This window comes from Ranitomeya imitator, chromosome 1 (assembly GCF_032444005.1).
Source record: "Ranitomeya imitator isolate aRanImi1 chromosome 1, aRanImi1.pri, whole genome shotgun sequence".
In the NCBI taxonomy this organism is placed as follows: Eukaryota; Metazoa; Chordata; class Amphibia; order Anura; family Dendrobatidae; genus Ranitomeya; species Ranitomeya imitator.
This window is the reverse complement of record NC_091282.1, coordinates 838,781,359-838,802,753: the sequence shown is the minus strand read 5'-3', so window position 1 is coordinate 838,802,753 and position 21,395 is coordinate 838,781,359. Positions and strand designations below refer to the sequence as shown.

Sequence of the window (21,395 nt, the reverse complement as noted above, 5' to 3'; positions counted from 1 at the left end):
AGGCATCGAAGGCCTAAAATAATAACACATGGCTGTAGGCAATTTTAAATTGGTTACAGGGGTACACGGGCAGCAGTGGTGTGGTCAGTGGAGGCCTAGTGGAAGGAATGACCGCAGACAGGCATCGAAGGCCTAAAATAATAACACATGGCTGTAGGCAATTTTAAATTGGTTACAGGGGTACACGGGCAGCAGTGGTGTGGTCAGTGGAGGCCTAGTGGAAGGAGTGACCACAGACAGGCATCGAAGGCCTAACATAACGAAAATGTCAATACAATGGTATTGTCAGTGGCAGGCATTGAAGGATGTCAGCGCATAGACTAAACATTGGTGGAGCTGTGAGATAATTTTGCAAGTGGTAGAGCACTGTTTGAGCTGGGGGGGGGGGAATTGTCTTGTGGCCGGCGGTACAGGCCCAGGGCCCCTCATATTACAACGGTGTGTCTGACGTTGGGTGCGCACCACCACCGCCAGAGACACTTTATTGTACTAGGAGGGACCCAGTGGCAGTGCCGTCGACCAAAAGCGGGCACACCCACCTCTTCAGACAAACTGCACCCTCACGGGTGCTGTCGCCAAGTGTCGGTACCACGGCCCCGTGTGGGGAGTTTGGCCATTTAGTGAGGTGTAAACATGTCGTATGCTGGACAATCAGGTGCAGAAAATTACGAGATTGGGAAAGGCATTCAGAATAGTCCACAGGCAAGACCTTTTCATAGGAAAGCTAGGTGTCAGCCGGGCAAGGTGGGGCAAAAGATTTCGAAATCCAGTTGTGGTTCATTTTAATGAAGGTTAGATCACCTACATTTTGGGTAGCCAGACGAGTCCTTTTTTCTGTTAGTATTGAACCTGCAGCACTGAATACTCTTTCTGATAGGACACTAGCTGCCGGGCAAGCAAGCTCCTGCAATGCATATTCTGCCAATTCTGGCCAGGTGTCTAATTTTGATGACCAGTAATCAAATGGGAATGACGGTTGAGGGAGAACATCGATAAGGGATGAAAAATAGTTTGTAACCATACTGGACAAATGTTGTCTCCTGTCACTTTGAATTGATGCTGCAGTACCTGTCCTGTCTGCGGTCATAGCAAAATCACTCCACAACCTGGTCAGAAAACCCCTCTGGCCAACGCCACTTCTGATTTCTGCCCCTCTAACTCCTCTGATCTGCTGGCCCCTGCAGCTCGTGTGAGAACGATCACGGGCGCTGTGTGCAGGGAATGCCAGAAGCAAACGGTCAACAAGAGTTGATTGTTTGGTTGCTAATATTAGTTCCAAGTTCTCATGTGGCATTATATTTTGCAATTTGCCTTTATAGCGAGGATCAAGGAGGCAGGCCAACCAGTAATCGTCATCATTCATCATTTTAGTTATGCGTGTGTCCCTTTTGAGGATACGTAAGGCATAATCCGCCATGTGGGCCAAAGTTCCAGTTCTCAAATCTGCGGTTGTGCTTGGTTGAGGGGCAGTTTCAGGCAAATCCACGTCACTTGTGTCCCTCCAAAAACCAGAACCCGGCCTTGCCGCGCCACCAATTTCCAGTGGCCCCGGAAAAGCTTCCTCATTAAAAATATAATCATCCCCATCATCCTCCTCGTCCTCCTCCTCCTCTTCGCCCGCTAACTCGTCCTGTACACTGCCCTGGCCAGACAATGGCTGACTGTCATCAAGGCTTTCCTCTTCCTCAGCTGCAGACGCCTGATCCTTTATGTGCGTCAAACTTTGCATCAGCAGACGCATTAGGGGGATGCTCATGCTTATTATGGCGTTGTCTGCACTAACCAGCCGTGTGCATTCCTCAAAACACTGAAGGACTTGACACATGTCTTGAATCTTCGACCACTGCACACCTGACAACTCCATGTCTGCCATCCTACTGCCTGCCCGTGTATGTGTATCCTCCCACAAAAACATAACAGCCCGCCTCTGTTCGCACAGTCTCTGAAGCATGTGCAGTGTTGAGTTCCACCTTGTTGCAACGTCTATGATTAGGCGATGCTGGGGAAGGTTCAAAGAACGCTGATAGGTCTGCATACGGCTGGAGTGTACGGGCGAACGGCGGATATGTGAGCAAAGTCCACGCACTTTGAGGAGCAGGTCGGATAACCCCGGATAACTTTTCAGGAAGCACTGCACCACCAGGTTTAAGGTGTGAGCCAGGCAAGGAATGTGTTTCAGTTGGGAAAGGGAGATGGCAGCCATGAAATTCCTTCCGTTATCACTCACTACCTTGCCTGCCTCAAGATCTACAGTGCCCAGCCACGACTGCGTTTCTTTCTGCAAGGACTCGGACAGAACTTCCGCGGTGTGTCTGTTGTCGCCCAAACACTTCATAGCCAATACAGCCTGCTGACGTTTGCCAGTAGCTGCCCCATAATGGGAGACCTGGTGTGCAACAGTGGCAGCTGCGGATGGAGTGTTTGTGCGACTGCGGTCTGTGGACGAGCTCTCGCTTCTGCAGGAGGACGAAGAGGAGGAGGAGGGGGTGCGAACGGCTACAGCCAATTGTTTCCTAGACCGTGGGCTAGGCAGAACTGTCCCAAACTTGCTGTCCCCTGTGGACCCTGCATCCACCACATTTACCCAGTGTGCCGTGATGGACACGTAACGTCCCTGGCCATGCCTACTGGTCCATGCATCTGTTGTCAGGTGCACCTTTGTGCTCACAGATTGCCTGAGTGCATGGACGATGCGCTCTTTAACATGCTGGTGGAGGGCTGGGATGGCTTTTCTGGAAAAAAAGTGTCGACTGGGTAGCTCGTAGCGTGGTACAGCGTAGTCCATCAGGGCTTTGAAAGCTTCGCTTTCAACTAACCGGTAGGGCATCATCTCTAACGAGATTAGTCTAGCTATGTGTGCGTTCAAACCCTGTGTACGCGGATGCAAGGCTAAGTACTTCCTTTTTCTAACCATAGTCTCATGTAGGGTGAGCTGGACTGGAGAGCTGGAGATCGTGGAACTAGCGGGGGTGCCGGTGGACATGGCAGACTGAGAGACGGTGGGAGATGGTATTGTTGCCGCCGGTGCCCTAGATGCAGTGTTTCCTACTACGAAACTGGTGATTCCCTGACCCTGACTGCTTTGGCCTGGCAAAGAAACCTGCACAGATACTGCAGGTGGTGCGGAAAATGGTGGCCCTACACTGCCGGAAGGGATGTTGCGTTGCTGACTAGCTTCATTGGCCGAGGGTGCTACAACCTTAAGGGACGTTTGGTAGTTAGTCCAGGCTTGCAAATGCATGGTGGTTAAATGTCTATGCATGCAACTTGTATTGAGACTTTTCAGATTCTGTCCTCTGCTTAAGGTAGTTGAACATTTTTGACAGATGACTTTGCGCTGATCAATTGGATGTTGTTTAAAAAAATGCCAGACTGCACTCTTTCTAGCATCGGATACCTTTTCAGGCATTGCAGACTGAGCTTTAACCGGATGGCCACGCTGTCCTCCAACAGGTTTTGGCTTTGCCACGCGTTTTGGGCAAGATACGGGCCCGGCAGATGGAACCTGTTGCGATGTTGATGCCTGCTGCGGCCCCTCCTCCTCCGCTTCAGAACTGCTGCCGCCTGCACCCTGTTCCCCCAATGGCTGCCAATCGGGGTCAAGAACTGGGTCATCTATTACCTCTTCTTGTAGCTCGTGTGCAACTTCGTCTGTGTCACCGTGTCGGTCGGTGGTATAGCGTTCGTGATGGGGCAACATAGTCTCATCAGGGTCTGATTCTTGATCATTACCCTGCGAGGGCAATGTTGTGGTCTGAGTCAAAGGACCAGCATAGTAGTCTGGCTGTGGCTGTGCATCAGTGCACTCCATGTCAGATTCAACTTGTAATGGGCATGGACTGTTAACTGCTTCACTTTCTAAGCCAGGGACGGTATATGTAAAGAGCTCCATGGAGTAACCCGTTGTGTCGCCTGCTGCATTCTTCTCTGTTGTTGTTTTTGCTGAAGAGGACAAGGAAGCGACTTGTCCCTGACCGTGAACATCCACTAACGACGCGCTGCTTTGACATTTACCAGTTTCACGAGAGGAGGCAAAAGAGCTAGAGGCTGAGTCAGCAAGATAAGCCAAAACTTGCTCTTGCTGCTCCGGCTTTAAAAGCGGTTTTCCTACTCCCAGAAAAGGGAGCGTTCGAGGCCTTGTGTAGCCTGACGACGAACCTGGCTCCACAGCTCCAGACTTAGGTGCAATATTTTTTTTCCCACGACCAGCTGATGCTCCACCACTACCACTACCCTCATTACCAGCTGACAATGAACGCCCCCGGCCACGACCTCTTCCACCATACTTCCTCATTGTTTTAAAAACGTAAACAAACTAACGGTATTTGTTGCTGTCACACAAATTACACGGTGAGCTATAACTTCAGTATGATTTAGCTACCCCTTTACAGGTGAGTGAGACCACAACGAAAATCAGGCACAATGTTACACACTCTGTTGTTGGTGGCAACAAATGAGAGAGATGCCACACACGCAGGACTGTCACTGAAGCACAAATGTAAATATTAATCTCCCACTGATTTGATTTTTTTTTTTTTTCAGGGAGACTTTAGGAAAAAAAAATAATAGAATAAAATGATTTTTTCAGGAAGAATTTAGAAACCAAATAAAATAAAATGATTTTTTCAGGGAGAATTTAGAAAACAAATAAAACAAAAAAAGTCTTTCTATGGCCCACTGAGTGAGAGATGACGCACACAGGAGTCAGGAGTGGCACACAAGCCCAGAGGCCAATATTTATCTCCCACTGATTGATGTAGTGATTTTTTCAGGTAGATTTTGGAACCCAAATCAAGCTAAAAAAATAATAGGCTTTCTATGGCCCACAATTGGAGAGAGAGAGAGAGAGATGGCACACCCAGGAGTCAAGACTGGCACACAAGCAGAAAGGGCAATATTAATCTCCCACTGATTTTTTTTTTTTTTTTCAGGGAGACTTTAGGAAAAAAAAAATAGAATAAAATGATTTTTTCAGGAAGAATTTAGAAACCAAATAAAATAAAATGATTTTTTCAGGGAGAATTTAGAAAACAAATAAAACAAAAAAAGGCTTTCTATGGCCCACTGAGTGAGAGATGACGCACACAGGAGTCAGGAGTGGCACACAAGCCCAGAGGCCAATATTTATCTCCCACTGATTGATGTAGTGATTTTTTCAGGTAGATTTTGGAACCCAAATCAAGCTAAAAAAATAATAGGCTTTCTATGGCCCACAATTGGAGAGAGAGAGAGAGATGGCACACCCAGGAGTCAAGACTGGCACACAAGCAGAAAGGGCAATATTAATCTCCCACTGATTTGTTTTTTTTTTTTTTTTTTCAGGGAGACTTTAGGAAAAAAAAAATAGAATAAAATGATTTTTCAGGAAGAATTTAGAAACCAAATAAAATAAAATGATTTTTTCAGGGAGAATTTAGAAAACAAATAAAACAAAAAAAGGCTTTCTATGGCCCACTGAGTGAGAGATGACGCACACAGGAGTCAGGAGTGGCACACAAGCCCAGAGGCCAATATTTATCTCCCACTGATTGATGTAGTGATTTTTTCAGGTAGATTTTGGAACCCAAATCAAGCTAAAAAAATAATAGGCTTTCTATGGCCCACAATTGGAGAGAGAGAGAGAGATGGCACACCCAGAAGTCAAGACTGGCACACAAGCAGAAAGGGCAATATTAATCTCCCACTGATTTTTTTTTTTTTTTTTTTTTCAGGGAGACTTTAGGAAAAAAAATAATAGAATAAATTGATTTTTTCAGGAAGAATTTAGAAACCAAATAAAAGAAAATGATTTTTTCAGGGAGAATTTAGAAAACAAATAAAACAAAAAAAGGCTTTCTATGGCCCACTGAGTGAGAGATGACGCACACAGGAGTCAGGAGTGGCACACAAGCCCAGAGGCCAATATTTATCTCCCACTTTTTTTTTTTGTTCCAGGGAAAATTTATAAACCCAATAAAAAAAATAATAAATAGGCTTTCTATGGCCCACTATCTGAGAGACAGAGAGAGATGGCACGCTTAGGACTGGCACACAAGCCCAAAGGCCAATATTAATCTCCCTTTTTTTTTTAAGGGAGAATTTATAAAACCAAAAAAAAATAAATAAATAGGCTTTCTATGGCCCACTATTTGTGAGAGAGATGGCACGCTCAGGACTGGCACACAAGCCCAGAGGCCAATATTAATCTCCCACTTTTTTTTTTTTTTTCCAGGGAAAATTTATAAACCCAATAAAAAAAAAAATAAATAAATAGGCTTTCTATGGCCCACTATCTGAGAGAGAGAGATGGCACGCTTAGGACTGGCACACAAGCCCAAAGGCCAATATTAATCTCCCACTGATTGATTTATTGATTTTTTCAGGTAGAATTTAGAACCCAAATAAAGCAAAAAAAAAAAAAGGGCTTTCTATGGCCCACTGAGTGAGTGATGATGCACACAGGAGTCAGGAGTGGCACACAAGCCCTGAGGCCAATATTTTTCTCCCACTGATTGATGTAGTGATTTTTTCAGGTACATTTTAGAACCCAAATCAAGCAAAAAAATAAATAGGCTTTCTATGGCCCACTATTTGTGAGACAGATGGCACGCTCAGGACTGGCACACAAGCCCAGAGGCCAATATTAATCTCCCACTTTTTTTTTTTTGGTTCCAGGGAAAATTTATAAACCCAATAAAAAAATAAATAAATAGGCTTTCTATGGCCCACTATCTGAGAGAGAGAGATGGCACGCTTAGGACTGGCACACAAGCCCAAAGGCCAATATTAATCTCCCACTGATTGATTTATTGATTTTTTCAGGTAGAATTTAGAACCCAAATAAAGCAAAAAAAAAAAAAAGGGCTTTCTATGGCCCACTGAGTGAGTGATGATGCACACAGGAGTCAGGAGTGGCACACAAGCCCTGAGGCCAATATTTTTCTCCCACTGATTGATGTAGTGATTTTTTCAGGTAGATTTTAGAACCAAAATCAAGCAAAAAAATAAATAGGCTTTCTATGGCCCACTGACTGAGAGATGGCACACACAGGAGTCAAGAGTGGCACACAAGCCCTGAGGCCAATATTTTTCTCCCACTGATTGATGTAGTGATTTTTTCAGGTAGATTTTATAACCCAAATCAAGCAAAAAAATAAATAGGCTTTCTATGGCCCACTGAGTGAGAGATGACACAGACAGGGATGGCACTCTAGCAGAAATGTCAATCTTAATCTCCCACAGAAAAAAAAAAAAAAACAGGGAGTGTCCTTCAATTACTATCTCCCTGCAGTAATCTCAGCCAGGTATGGCAGGCAGCAATAAGGAGTGGACTGATGCACAAATTAAATAAAAAGTGTGTACAAACAAAAAAGATAGCTGTGCAGAAAGGAAGGAACAAGAGGATTTGTGCTTTGAAAAAAGCAGTTGGTTTACACAGCGGCGTACACACAGCAATGCAGCTATCAGGGAGCCTTCTAGGGCAGCCCAATGAGCTACAGCGCTGAGGGGGAAAAAAAAAAAAATGTAGCTTCCACTGTCCCTGCACACCGAAGGTGGTGTTGGGCAGTGGAAATCGCTACAGCACAAGCGGTTTGGTGGTTAATGGACCCTGCCTAACGCTATCCCTGCTTCTGACGAAGCGGCAGCAACCTCTCCCTAAGCTCAGATCAGCAGCAGTAACATGGCGGTCGGCGGGAACTCCCCTTTATAGCCCCTGTGACGCCGCAGACAGCAAGCCAATCACTGCAATGCCCTTCTCTAAGATGGTGGGGACCAGGACCTATGTCATCACGCTGCCCACACTCTGCGTTTACCTTCATTGGCTGAGAAATGGCGCTTTTCGCGTCATTGAAACGCGACTTTGGCGCGAAAGTCGCGTACCGCATGGCCGACCCCGCACAGGGGTCGGATCTGGTTTCATGAAACCCGACTTTGCCAAAAGTCGGCGACTTTTGAAAATGAACGACCCGTTTCGCTCAACCCTACTCTCTAGCATTACGCTTGCTCTCATTTTTACTCTACTCAAAATGGTTAACTTGTTTTCTAGATGGCTGCTAACTTAACACGAAGTGAGAAACTGAGCCACAGCCTATAGAATGGCCTAAGCTCAGTTCAGCTGCAACAAGATGTCTGCTGCACACAGAGCTTGTCAGCTTCCCTCGTCTGTATCCATCTCATCCTCCAGTAAGCATTGCTGCATTCAATCAGAAGATGCACTGACACTGTGAAGGAGGAAGCAAGAGCAGAGGTTCAAGTTTCGGCAGCTCCCTCTCCATCCTTTAGCTTTCGCCTTCATTCTTTTTGGTCTTGTCCTGCACGGCAAAAACCTTCTAAAAAAATGGTGGTCACCAGCCAAAACAAGAGCTGATCTTTTCAAATAGGTCCACTGTATACCATAATTACAAATATATCACAAAAAATCTGGTCTTTAGGGGAGAACTTCCTTTCAAAGAGGTTATCTTCTGGAAGGTTTTACTTTATTTAATACATTGTTCCCATTACCAACTATATCAGACGAATTAAGTAAAAATTAGAATCTCAAGACCAAGTAAATTTATGGATATCAAGTGTGCAGTCATAGCTTTTCTAAAAATCCTAAAATTCTGTCTGGGCTATTAGAATATGTAGTCTGTTCTAGATGCCCCTGCTGTACCTATATGTCCAAATAATTTTTTGATTCATGGATTTCATTGAATCCATAGGAAAAAATTGTGGAATGCCTAACTTGCAGACTTCATAAAAAGACAATCAGAGGAGTTAATCTACAGGCCAGAGTGTCTGAATGAATGTAACTGGAGCTGGAAACACAGATAGAGCTTTCATATCTGTGGATGCATTCATTAAGATAGTGGGTGTCGTTAGGCATGGCATGATTTTTGCACTGTGTATTTGGGCAAGTCTTGCTTGTTATCAAAAGGGAATATACTGGTTGCCAGTTTTTCACATTTTCAATGGGGCATACACTTGAAGCCAGTCCTTCTAATTATCTAAGGGGTATACACTTGAGGAGTGTGTTGTATTACTAACCAAAGGGGAATGCATTTTGTGACTTTGAATCCATGCAGCACCCCATGAAGAAATGGCCCCACGTGTTCTGGAATAAATCTGGTGCAGAGTGATGTTACCATCTGATTCATAGTGCTGACTACTCTTGTGCATTCACTATTGTTACATGGCAATCTATGGACAATGTTCCACGACTGTACGAGGGGCGATCCAAAAGTAATGATAATCGGTTATTTCTATTGCACACAGAAATTAAAATAAAATGTTTTCTTCTCTCTTAGGTACCCACTAGTTCAGGAAAAAAAATCACTTAAATAGACCACGATTCCCGGGAGCTACATTCATTTGAATATGAACTGCCGAGGAGTGAACATCAAAATGGAAAAAAACGAGCTCAGAGCGGTCATCAAATACCTCTGCTTGAAAAAAATGACTACCAAAGACATACACAGCAACTTGGTGGAAACATTGGGGGACTCTTCTCCTCCATATTCCACAGTTGCATGCTGGGCCAAGGAATTTAAGCTGGGAAGAACATCGACGGAAGATGAACATTGTGAAGGACGCCCATCCACGTCCCTCAATGAAGAAAACGTGAAAAAAGTTGAAGAAGTTGTATTGGCAGATCGAAGAGTGACTATCAGGCATGTAGCTGAGGTCCCAGGGATCTCATATGGCAGTATTCAAAGAATCCTTGCAAAAGAATTGCATATGAGAAAGGTCTCCGCGTGTTGGGTGCCAAAAATGTTAACCGACAAGCAAAAGAAGAAACGAGTTGACATTTCAATAGCAAATCTCGAAAAGTTCCAAGCAGACAAGGAAAATTTTTTGTCACGTTTTTTGACCATGGACAAGACCTGGATCCACCACTTTGATCCCGAAACTAAACAACAATCGATGACATGGAAATGAGCCGACGAACCAACGCCGAAGAAATTCAAAGTGTCAAGCTCAGCAGGGAAGGTTATGGGGTCCGTTTTTTGGGACGCTGATGGAATTATTATGGTGGACTACTTGGAGAAGGGAGCTACTATTACGGGCTCCTACTATGCAGAACAAATAAGAAGATTGTGGGAGGCTATCAAGGAGAAAAGGCGCGGCAAACTGCGGGCTGGAGTGCTGTTTCACCAAGATAACGCGCCGGCTCACAAAGCTGCAGTTGCCATGGCTACCATTCAAGAAGCAGGCTTTGAACACCCCTCCCCCCTATTGGCCAGATCTAGCCCCCAGTGACTTCTTTCTCTTTCCTCGGCTCAAGGAACACCTCCGGGGCAAGAAATTTGATGACAATAGCGACGTGACCGCTGTTGGGGTTTTTTTTGAAGGTCAAGATCAAGATCAAGAATTTTTTCTAAGGGAATTCTAAGTTTAGAAAAGAGATGGACTAAATGTATAAACTTGTTAGGAGACTATGTAAAAAAAAAAAAATTGACTATATTCATTGTGTTTAGTATTGATTATCATTACTTTTGGATCGGCCCTCGTATAAACACAGTTTTCCCTTGAATATGAAAAAAAAATTCTAAAGCCACAAAAAAATCTTTTGCATTATGTAGCTGGAAGAAAGAACAAAGATTTTTAGAACTGGACCCAAATTGGCACAATTTACAGACAAAATGGCTGAGTTGTAAAAATATAAATTGTGGGTTCTGGTTCAAAACAGCACAATTAACAAACAAAATGACTGACATGTAATAAATACAAGCTATGGGTTCATCTGACCAAAGGATGGCACAATTAACAGAAAAATAGACAGATGTGTAACATCTATACATGGTTTGTTTACATTAGAATTTGGTACATGTTTTTAGTTTTATTCGCTCTTCCACCTAAACAACTAATTTGCTTGTATGCCTCTCCAATCCTGCTCCAAACTCCTTCCTTCTTCTCCAAATCTTTCTTGCACTTTTTACCAAAATAGCAGAATATTTTTTCTATCTTCTAGCCTCGTCCCTCTCTTGTAAAGCAGTCTCTCCTACAGTTCATGCTGTCCACATGCAGGTGGAGTATTGTAAGATATAAGTACGAAAGGCTTTTTTAAATTGGGGGTCTAGGTCTGGGAGGACTGGGAGTTGTTTGGAAATGCCTACATTCACTTGGGAAGCGGGGTATGGGGATGCATAGCTCTCTGCAAGCTTTTGTAGAAAGCTGCTGGCAATCACCTCAGCTGCGACAAAAAAAGTGCTAGGGCAAAACCTTGGCATCATGAAATCCCAGGAGACAACACAACAATGAGACAAAAAAATTGCCTTAAAAACAAGGAAAGCACTGCACTGAAAGAAAGTATATTTAGCTACCAGAATACACGTTGTTCACTTTCTATACACAGATATAGTCTTACCTTACTTTAGCCATTCTTATGTTCTTACCTGGATATCGAAAGTTGGAGCATGCAATGGTAGCAATAACCTATCAAGCATTCATACAAATGAGAACCAAGTCATTGCCTCGATTGTTTATGACATGCACTTAATTTATCCTTGTTTCTTCACTGTTCCTTTAAAATATATGCTTACATTCAATTGTGCTATTTTCTTTTATTCTGTTTTTACAAGTTCAGAAATTGTGTTTTTAAAATACTTATTTCCCATTAAATGTAACATTTGTGGTTGCAAATAACCCAATGTTTCGTTGAAAATCAAGCTTCACATATTAACATCGTATCACAATAGTTGCCATTAAGTGCAGCAATCTAACGTTATTGATATTCACCTCTGTTGAGGGACGCAGAGCTGTTGATTTCTCCAGTGATAAAGGAAGACTCTGACTGCTTTCTCACTGTGTCATTCCACATTCTACGAATTCGACTCTAAATAAAAAATAAAAAAAAAACATTGATTCAAGTGGAAGTTAATTGGGAAGTCTAAATATACGTTTACAAATTTCACATGGACAACCCTCCCACAATTTTGAGCTGGCATATAATAGTACTAGAAATCCATGATCCTTTGCTGCCCATGTAAGGCACAATATGTTTTGCATGACCGGATCGTTTTTTGCTGATACCATTTTGTAGTATATATGACGTTTTGCTTTTGTTTGCCATGTGGCAGTGACCGAAAACCCCAATTCTGGCATTATGATTTTTTTCTCTTTACGATGTTTACCAATTGGGTTAATTAAAATTTTATATATTTTGATAGATTGGACTTTTACAGACGCAATCACCTATGTATTTTGTATCTGTTTATATTTAAAAGGAGAAAAGATAACTGACTTTTTTTCACGATTTTTAAAGCATTTTTCATACTTTATTTTTTATTTTCCTCAGGGTACTTACACCTGTGATTGTGTCATCGCTTACGCTGTATACTATAAAAGAAAAGTTTTGCAGTATATAATGAAAATCATGGTCTCCTATGAAGGTCAGCCACAAGCTGGTCTTCACAGGAGCATTGTCATGGCTGTAATTGGCTTTTAGCACACCTTTGGCTACTTTCACACTAGCGTCGGAATCTCCCCGTCGCAATGTGTCGGGGAGAGATTCCGACGCTAGCGTTTGCTGCATTGCACAATGGGTGCAGCGGATGCATTTTTCCGGCGCATCCGCTGCCCCATTGTAAGGTGCGGGGAGGTGGGGGCGGAGTTCCGGCCGCGCATGCGCGGTCGGAAAAAGTGGTCCATCGGGAGAAAAAAACGTTACATGTAGGGTTTTTTTCTCCCGACGGTCCGCCAAAGCACGACGCATCCGTCGCAAGACGGATGCGAAGTGTGCCAATCCGTCGCAAATGCGTCGTCAATAGAAGTCTATGGGGAAAAAACGCATCCTGCAAGCACTTTTGCAGGATACGTTTTTTCTGCAAAACGACGCATTGTGACGGATTTAAAAAAACGCTAGTGTGAAAGTACCCTTTGACTGCCATGGCAACCCACGATCGTATTGCAGGGGATCAATGAACGCATGCCCTGGACTACATGCTATAAATGTCATTGTCAGAGATTGATAGATGCATTTAAGGTGGTCAGAAAATTAATTTTGTATAAGGGAATAGCACACTGCTATGTTGTACCACTGGGTGCAAGTAAGCATTCTGCATTTTTTTCATCCAAGAAAGACATTCCACACATATCCCATTTATAGCCTAACGCTACATTACTCAAAACGTGCAATACTTCACTTTGCAGTGTAATTTTTTTAGATATGATGGTAGAAAATTAAAAGCATTCAAAAGCACTCCATTTTGTGCTGATTCTTGGTGTGCTAGTCTCTTATGCAAGATTAATTTTCCTAAGAAGTAAGGAGTAATGTGGCCCGCTCCATTGGAATAAGCACCCATTTTCTTCCTTGCAACATAAATTGAAGGTAGATCAACCCACCTTTTGTCTATTGCATTTAAGGAGGTAACAGCAGTGGGTGAAACTCACCACTGTTAGAGGCAGATGCTGGCTGTGTGAATACAGCCATTATCTTATGGCTCCTGAATTAAAGATGGGGACCCAAAATAGGACATACCAGAATGTCCTATGTTGAGAGGAGCTAAGGCCTTATTCAGACTTCCATTTTTCATTTACGGTATGTGTTCTGCTTGTGCTTTCATTGAGAGAACATGTACCCATTACAGTTTTATGTTCTCAATTCTGTATCTTTCTGGGGTACAATGACACATCTATTTTTGATCTTAATCATGGATCAAAGTCGCAAAAGCATGTCAATGGGTCAGTGAAAAACAGCAGATAGCACTCGGATGCCACCTGTGTTTTCAAGAGTGTTCTTTAATTAGTAAGAATAGGTTGGAATTTAATTTTTTTTTTAGAACGAGAACAGAAGCCACACTTATGGTAAATACAGCCATATTGTCATAAAAAGCTGAAAGCTGTATCAAGCACACTAATGAAAAATTATGCTTTTTTTCCAGTATACAAAAAAAACAACTGAATTCTGAAAAAGGCTTGAAATTATGTTAACACTGCTGAGGGATGAGCCATGGAGAAATATAAAATATGTGCAATAATCACTATTTTAACAGCATGGACATTTCCAATTTACGTAATGATGAATAATTTCACATGCTTACATTGTTTTTTTTTTTTTTTTTCTTTTTTCTAATTTATATGCTTGATCAAGAAAAGAAGAAAAAGCAAAAATGAAGGAAAGAGAGTAAACAAAAATTGAGAGGGAAGTAAATCTACTAGCATGCTTGGAAGTGGAATGTACTAAACATATCCCAAGCATCAGATGTGCTTTGACTGAAAGTCAAGTGAATCTCCACCAAGGAACCAAGGCCAATATTCAAGTCCAAGCCTGTTTTCACCTTCATGACCAGGCCAAGTTTTACAATTCTGACCAGTGTCACTTTATGTGGTAATAACTCTGGAAAACTTCAATGGATCCCACAGATTCGGAGGCTGTATTTTCATTACATATTGTACTTCATGATAGTGGTAAAATTGTTTGATATGACTTGCGTTTATTTGTGAAAATATCAGAAATTAAGAGAAAATTTAGCAATTTTCAAACGTTTAATTCTTATGCCCTTAACCTCTTTACCACCAGAGATTTAGCCATACGTCCCTGTTACCTGGTACTTATTGACTTAGGACGTATGAATATGTCCCAGCGTGATCGCGGCCGAGTGTCAGCTGATTCTGACAGCTGAGACCTGACACTCAGTGCCAGGAGCGGTCCCGCACCACAACCTCCTAAATACTGTGATTGGAGCATGATTAGCCACTTTGTCTGTCAATGCAGCACTGACAGTTTGCATGGCATAGAGATGCTCCTGCATTTCTATGCTATACAAGCGATCAGCTTGCAAAAAAAATTAAATATTTTTTCTATAATATAGTTTTTATTGTGTAAAAGCACTAAAACATAGACAAATATATAAATGGGGAATCACTGTAATCGTACTGACCCAAAGAATAAAATCGCCTTATCAATTTTATCACACGTGGAATGACAAAACTCACACCCCCCAAAAAAAATTCCTGAATTGCTGGTTTTTGTTCATTCTGCCTACCACAGATCGGAATAGAAAGTGATCAAAAAATGTCATGTTTATGAAAATGGTACCAATAAAAACTTCAACTCATCCCACAAAAAACAAGCCCTCAAATGACTTTGTGGGCAGAAATATGGAAATATTACAGTTCTCAAAATATGGTGATGATTAGCAATAAAAAATAGTTTTTTAGTGTTTGACAGAAGCCAAACATAAAAAGCCGATATAAATCTGTTATTGCTGTAATCGCACCAACCCCGAAGAATAATGTCACCATATCACTTATTTTTTTACGCTGTTGCTCATGTGGTATAAGTAAAACCAATTCTTCACCTGCTGTTGACGCCAACATATCGCAGTAAGGCGCACATTTAGTCAGCGCGCTGTGCTGAGCGCTTACACTGGGGTTTCCGTGTAAATCTCCTTAATACGTTTGCTCAGACGGAGCCCCACAGCACAAGATTCCCTATAATGAGGCAGATGGGAGAGCATTTACCATGAGGCAGAGGAAGACGCCATAGGAATTGTGCTCCGGCGGTCTCCGTCTTTTTAGGATTGCATAAAAGTGCCGTCGGTCACAGTTTTGTGCACAATTTCAAAAATGGGGTCACTTGAGGGAGGGATTCTTATTTTCTACCACTTAGGGGCTCTCTATATGGAATCAGCAAATTATTCTAGGAAAATCTGTGCTCCAGGAGGCAAATAACGCTCTGTCCCTCATGAGTCTCTCCGTATGGCTAAGCAGTACTGTAAAGCAACATATGGGATATTGCCACATTCAGTAGAAATTGTGGGAAAATTATGGTGCCATTTTTACCCACTTTTTGTGTGAAAATGTAAAATCTGAGGCTAAAACAAAATTTTGGTGGTAACAATGTAATTATTTTTTCTTCAGTGCCCAATAATATAAAATTCTGTGATACATCCGTGGTGTCAATTTGCTCACTGCACCCCTAGATGAATTAATTGAGAGGTGTAGTTTGTAAAATGGGGTCACTTATGGGTGTTTCTGCAGCTCTGGCAACTCAGGGGCTCTCCCAATGGGTCATGGCTCCCACAAACCATAACAGTAAAATCTGCACTATAGTATGGTGCTCTTTCCCTTCTGAGCTTTGCACTGTGCCTGAAAAATATTTCCCGATTACATATAGGGTATTGACCCACTAACGTAAAAATGGACCTCAGTTTGCTGTAAAAAAAATCCTACTAGCCCTTAGAAAAATTTGAAACTTGGGGCTAAAACAACATTTTAGTGGTAAAAATTTAATTTATTCTTTCTTTATCTCTCAATGGTATAAAATTCTGTGAGACACAAGTGGTGTCAATGTGATTACTGCACCCCTGGATGAATTCATTGGGGAGTGTAGTTTGTAAAATGAGTTCACATACTTGGGGTTTCTGTTGTTTTGGCACCTCAGAGGCTTTGCCAATGTGACATGGCACCCTCAAACCATTCCAGCAAAATCTAAACTCCGATATGGCGTTTCAACCTTTCTGAGCTTTGAACTGTGCCTCAAAAGCAGTATTCCCCCACATGCAAGGTATTATACTCAGGAGAAATTACACAACAAATTGTATGGTGCAATTTCTCCTTTTACCATTCTGAAAATAAAAAACTTGGGCTCACCAAACATCTTAATGCATATCTTGAAGGGTCTAGTTTCGAAAATGAGGTAACTTGTTGGGGGTTTCAACTGTTTAGGCATATCAAATGTGAAATGGCATCAGCTAATTGTTCCAGTAAATTTTACATTCAAAAAGTCAAAGGGCGCTTCTTCCTTTACGAGCTCTGCTGTACACCCAAACAGTAGTTTTTCCTCAAATTTCGGGTATCGACATGCTCAGGAGAAATTGCAGAACAAATGTTATTGTCCATTTTTTCCTGTTACCCTTGTGAAAATAAAATAATTTGTGTCTAAAGTAAAATTTTTGTGAAAAAAAGTTAAATGTTCATTTTTTTTCCACATTCCAAAAATTTCTATGAAGCACCTTGAATGGTTAATAAACTTCTTGAAGTTGGTTTTGAACACCTTGAGGGATGAAGTTTTTAGAATGTTGTAACTTTTGGGTATTTTATATCATATAGACCCCTCAAAGTCACTTTGAATGTGAGGTGGTCCCTAAAAAAATGGCTTTGCAAAATTTGTTGGAAAAATGAAAAATCGATGGTCAACTTTTAACCCTTATGACTTCCTAACAAATAAATAATTCGGTTCAAAAATTTTGCTCATGTCAAGTAGACATGTGGGAAATGTTATTTGTTTTGTGTGACTTAGGGTTGGCGGAACGCACCGAGTATACAGTTATATGAAAAAGTTTGGGCACCCCTATTAATCTTAAGCTTAATGTTTTATAAAAATTGTTTTTTTTGCAACAGCTATTTCAATGTCATATATCTAATACCTGTTGGACACAGTAATGTTTCTGCCTTGAAATGAGGATTATTGTACTAACAGAAAAAGTGCAATCTGCATTCAAACAAAATTTGACAGGTGCATAAGTATGGGCACCCTTATCGTTTTCTTGTTTTAAATACTCCTACCTACATTTTACTGACTTACTAAAGCACTTTTTTTGGTTTTCTAACCTCATTGAGCTTTGAACTTCATAGCCAGGTGTATGCAATCATGAGAAAAGCTACTTAAAATGGCCACTTGCAAGTTGTTCTCCTGTTTGAATCTCCTCTGAAGAGTGGCATCATGGGCTCCTCAAAACAACTGTCTAATGATTTGAAAACAAAGATTATTTAACATAGTTGTTCAGGGGAAGGATACAAAAAGCTGTCTCAGAGATTTAACCTGTCAATTTCCACTGTGAGGAACATCGTAAGGAAATGGAAGAACACAGGTACAGTTCTTGTTAAGGCCAAAAGTGGCAGGCCAAGAAAAACAACAGAAAGGCAGAGAAGAAGAATGGTGAGATCAGTCAAGGACAATCCTCAAGCCACCTCCAGAGAACTGCAGCATCAACTTGCTGCAGATGGTGTCACTTTGCATCGGTCAACTATACAACGCACTTTGCACATGGAGAAGCTGTATGGGAGAGCGATGCGAAAGAAGCCGTTTCTGCAAGCACGCCACAAACAGAGTCGGCTGAGGTATGCAAAAGCACATTTGGAGAAACCAATTTCTTTTTGGAAGAAGGTCTTGTGGACTGATGAAACCAAGATTGAGTTGTTTGGTCATACAAAAAGGCGTTATGCATGGCGGCCAAAAAACACAGCATTCCAAGAAAACCACTTGCTACCCACAGAAAAATTTGGTGGAGGTTCCATCATGCTTTGGGGCTGTGTGGCCAATGCCGACACTGGGAATCTTGTTAAAGTTGAGGGACGCATGGATTTCCCTCAGTATCAGAAGATTCTTGACAATAATGTTCATGAATCAGTGACAAAGTTGAAGTTGCGCAGGGGATGGATCTTTCAGCAAGACAATGATCCAAAACACCGCTCCATATCTACTCAGGCATTCATGCAGAGGAACAATTACACTGTTCTGGAATGGCCATCCCAGTCCCCAGACCTGAATATCATTGAACATCTGTGGGATCATTTGAAGAGGGCTGTCCATGCTCGGCGACCATCAAACTTAACTGAACTGGAATTGTTTTGTAAAGAGGAATGGTCAAAAATACCTTCATCCAGGATCCAGGAACTCATTAAAAGCTACAGGAAGTGACTAGAGGCTGTTATTTTTGCAAAAGGAAGATCTACTAAATATTAATGTCACTTTTCTGGTGGGGTGCCCATACTTATGCACCTGTCAAATTTTGTTTGAATGCAGATTGCACATTTTCTGTTAGTACAATAAACCTCATTTCAAGGCAGAAACGTTACTGTGTCCAACATTTATTAGATATATGAAACTGAAATAGCTGTTGCAAAAAAACAATTTTTATAAAACATTAAGCTTAAGATTAATAGGGGTGCCCAAACTTTTTCATATAACTGTATATATGAGTTATAATAGGTGCGTTCACAACCCGGGGTCCACCATGCAGGAGAGAACCTGCTGCTAGCAATTGGTGGCACTATATGGCGGTATAAGCGAACTCTGTTACTTCACAGAATCGCTAAGATAGGAAAACGCTGTGCCCTGTTAACAGAGGATCACAGCTACCTAACAGAGCAGAAAGCAAACAGTGGTCATGCAGTCAGCCTAGCACACAAACAACTCCTCTCCGGTTGAGCTGGAATTCTAGTGGCTATACGCCAGCCCTGAATTCATAAACACAAAACTCCTCACCGGAGGAGCTTATTTCAACCCTGACCACATGCAGACATGACCACAAAATAGCAAAGCAAAGTTCATGACATAGGTTGATACTAGCGCATGGCTGTGCGGCCATGCAAACCTTTTATAGCTGTAGCAGACAAGGACCTTCCTAGTGGTCCAATAGGAGCTGCTACAGGACCTGAGTGTGTGACCCCAGACCTCCAATGGAAGGTCGACCCTTGGGCATGCTCAGTAGAGGAAAAGCAAAAAGCAGGACTTAGTCCCAGGAGCATCTGCTCGCCGAAGAATAGTGCTAGTTACAATGGCTGAGCCTGGAAGTTCAGTAGTAACCAAGCGCACATTATCTGCCTGAGCCAGACGCTAAAACCGATGTCTCCACTGAGCAGGTTCCACTGCGGCTGGAGGAGAATGGGAGACCGCAGTGGACATGGTTCAAGATTCCCCCTGTGCAGCGGCGGGAACTCCAAACCTAACAGTGACATATCTCACAATTAAGGGCAAAACAATTCAAAGTTTGAAAATTGCAAAATTTTCCAAATTTTCACCAAATTTCCAATTTTTTTTAAATAAATGCAAGTCATATCAATTAAATTTTACAACTATCTTGAAGTACAAAATATCTCTAAAAAACAATCTCAGAATCAGTGGGATCCATTGAAGCGTTCTAGAGTTATTACCTCATAAAGTAACAGTGGTCAGAATTGTAAAAATTGGCCTGGTCAATAATGTGCAAACTACATTAAAGGGGTTAAACCAGAGGTTATATTACGCAAAATAGTTAATAAATAACATTTACCACATGTCTATGTTACATCTGCATAATTTTTTAAGCATACCGTAATTATATTCCTCATTTTTCCAACAAAACAGCAGAAAACCCCCATAAGTGGCATAATTTTAACCCCTCTGTGACCTTAGACGTACTATCCCGTCGAGGTGCCCTGGGCTTATCTGACCCTGGACGGGATAGTACGTCATAGCCGATCGGCCGCGCTCACGGGGGGAGCGCGGCCGATCGCGGCCGGGTGTCAGCTGCTTATCGCAGCTGACATCCGGCACTATGTGCCAGGAGCGGTCACGGACCGCCCCCGGCACATTAACCCCTGGCACACCGCGATCAAAGATGATCGCGATGTGCCGGCGGTGCAGGGAAGCACCGCGCAGGGAGGGGGCTCCCTGCGGGCTTCCCTGAGACCCCCGGAGCAACGCGATGTGATCGCGTTGCTGCGAGGGTCTCACCTCCCTCCCTGCTCCCTCCAGCCCCGGATCCAAGATGGCCGCGGATCCGGGTCCTGCAGGGAGGGAGGTGGCTTCACAGAGCCTGCTCAGAGCAGGCACTGTGAAGCCTGCAGCGCTGCATGTCAGATCAGTGATCTGACAGAGTGCTGTGCAAACTGTCAGATCACTGATCTGTGATGTCCCCCCCTGGGACAAAGTAAAAAAGTAAAAAAAAAATTTTCCAAATGTGTAAAAAAAATTAAAAAAAATATTCCAAAATAATGAAAAAAAAAAAAAATATTATTCCCATAAATACATTTCTTCATCTAAATAAAAAAAAAAAACCAATAAAAGTACACATATTTAGTATCGCCGCGTCCGTAACGACCCGACCTATAAAACTGTCCCACTAGTTAACCCCTTCAGTAAACACCGTAAGAAAAAAAAAAAAAAAACGAGGCAAAAAACAACGCTTTATTATCATACCGCCAAACAAAAAGTGGAATAACACGCGATCAAAAGGACAGATATAAATAACCATGGTACCGCTGAAAGCGTCATATTGTCCCGCAAAAAAAGAGCTGCCATACAGCATCATCAGCAAAAAAATAAAAAAGTTATAGTCCTGAGAATAAAGCGATGCAAAAATAATTATTTTTTCTGTAAAATAGTTTTTATCGTATAAAAGCGCCAAACCATAAAAAAATGATATAAATGAGGTATCGCTGTAATCGTACTGACCCGAAGAATAAAACTGATTTATCAATTTTACCAAACGCGGAACGGTATAAACGCCTCCCCCAATAGAAATTCATGAATAGCTGGCTTTTGGTCATTCTTCCTCACAAAAATCGGAATAAAAAGCGATCAAAAAATGTCACGTGCCCAAAAATGTTTTCAATAAAAACGTCAACTCGTCCCGCAAAAAACAAGACCTCACATGACTCTGTGGACCAAAATATGGAAAAATTATAGCTCTCAAAATGTGGTATTGCAAAAAATATTTTTTGCAATA

The 21,395-nt window shown here is 42.1% G+C and overlaps 1 protein-coding gene across 20 annotated transcripts in view; it reads right to left on the bottom strand.

Annotated features, from left to right (window-relative positions):
- Positions 1-21,395, bottom strand: part of ADGRL3 (adhesion G protein-coupled receptor L3) — a 1,214,649-nt gene that overhangs the window by 281,504 nt on the left and 911,750 nt on the right. For all 20 annotated transcript variants that reach the window (XM_069740657.1, XM_069740660.1, XM_069740665.1 and 17 more), the window contains one exon: positions 11,698-11,794. In XM_069740657.1, coding sequence (XP_069596758.1) covers positions 11,698-11,794 — 97 coding nt within the window. The remainder of the gene's footprint in view (positions 1-11,697; positions 11,795-21,395) is intronic.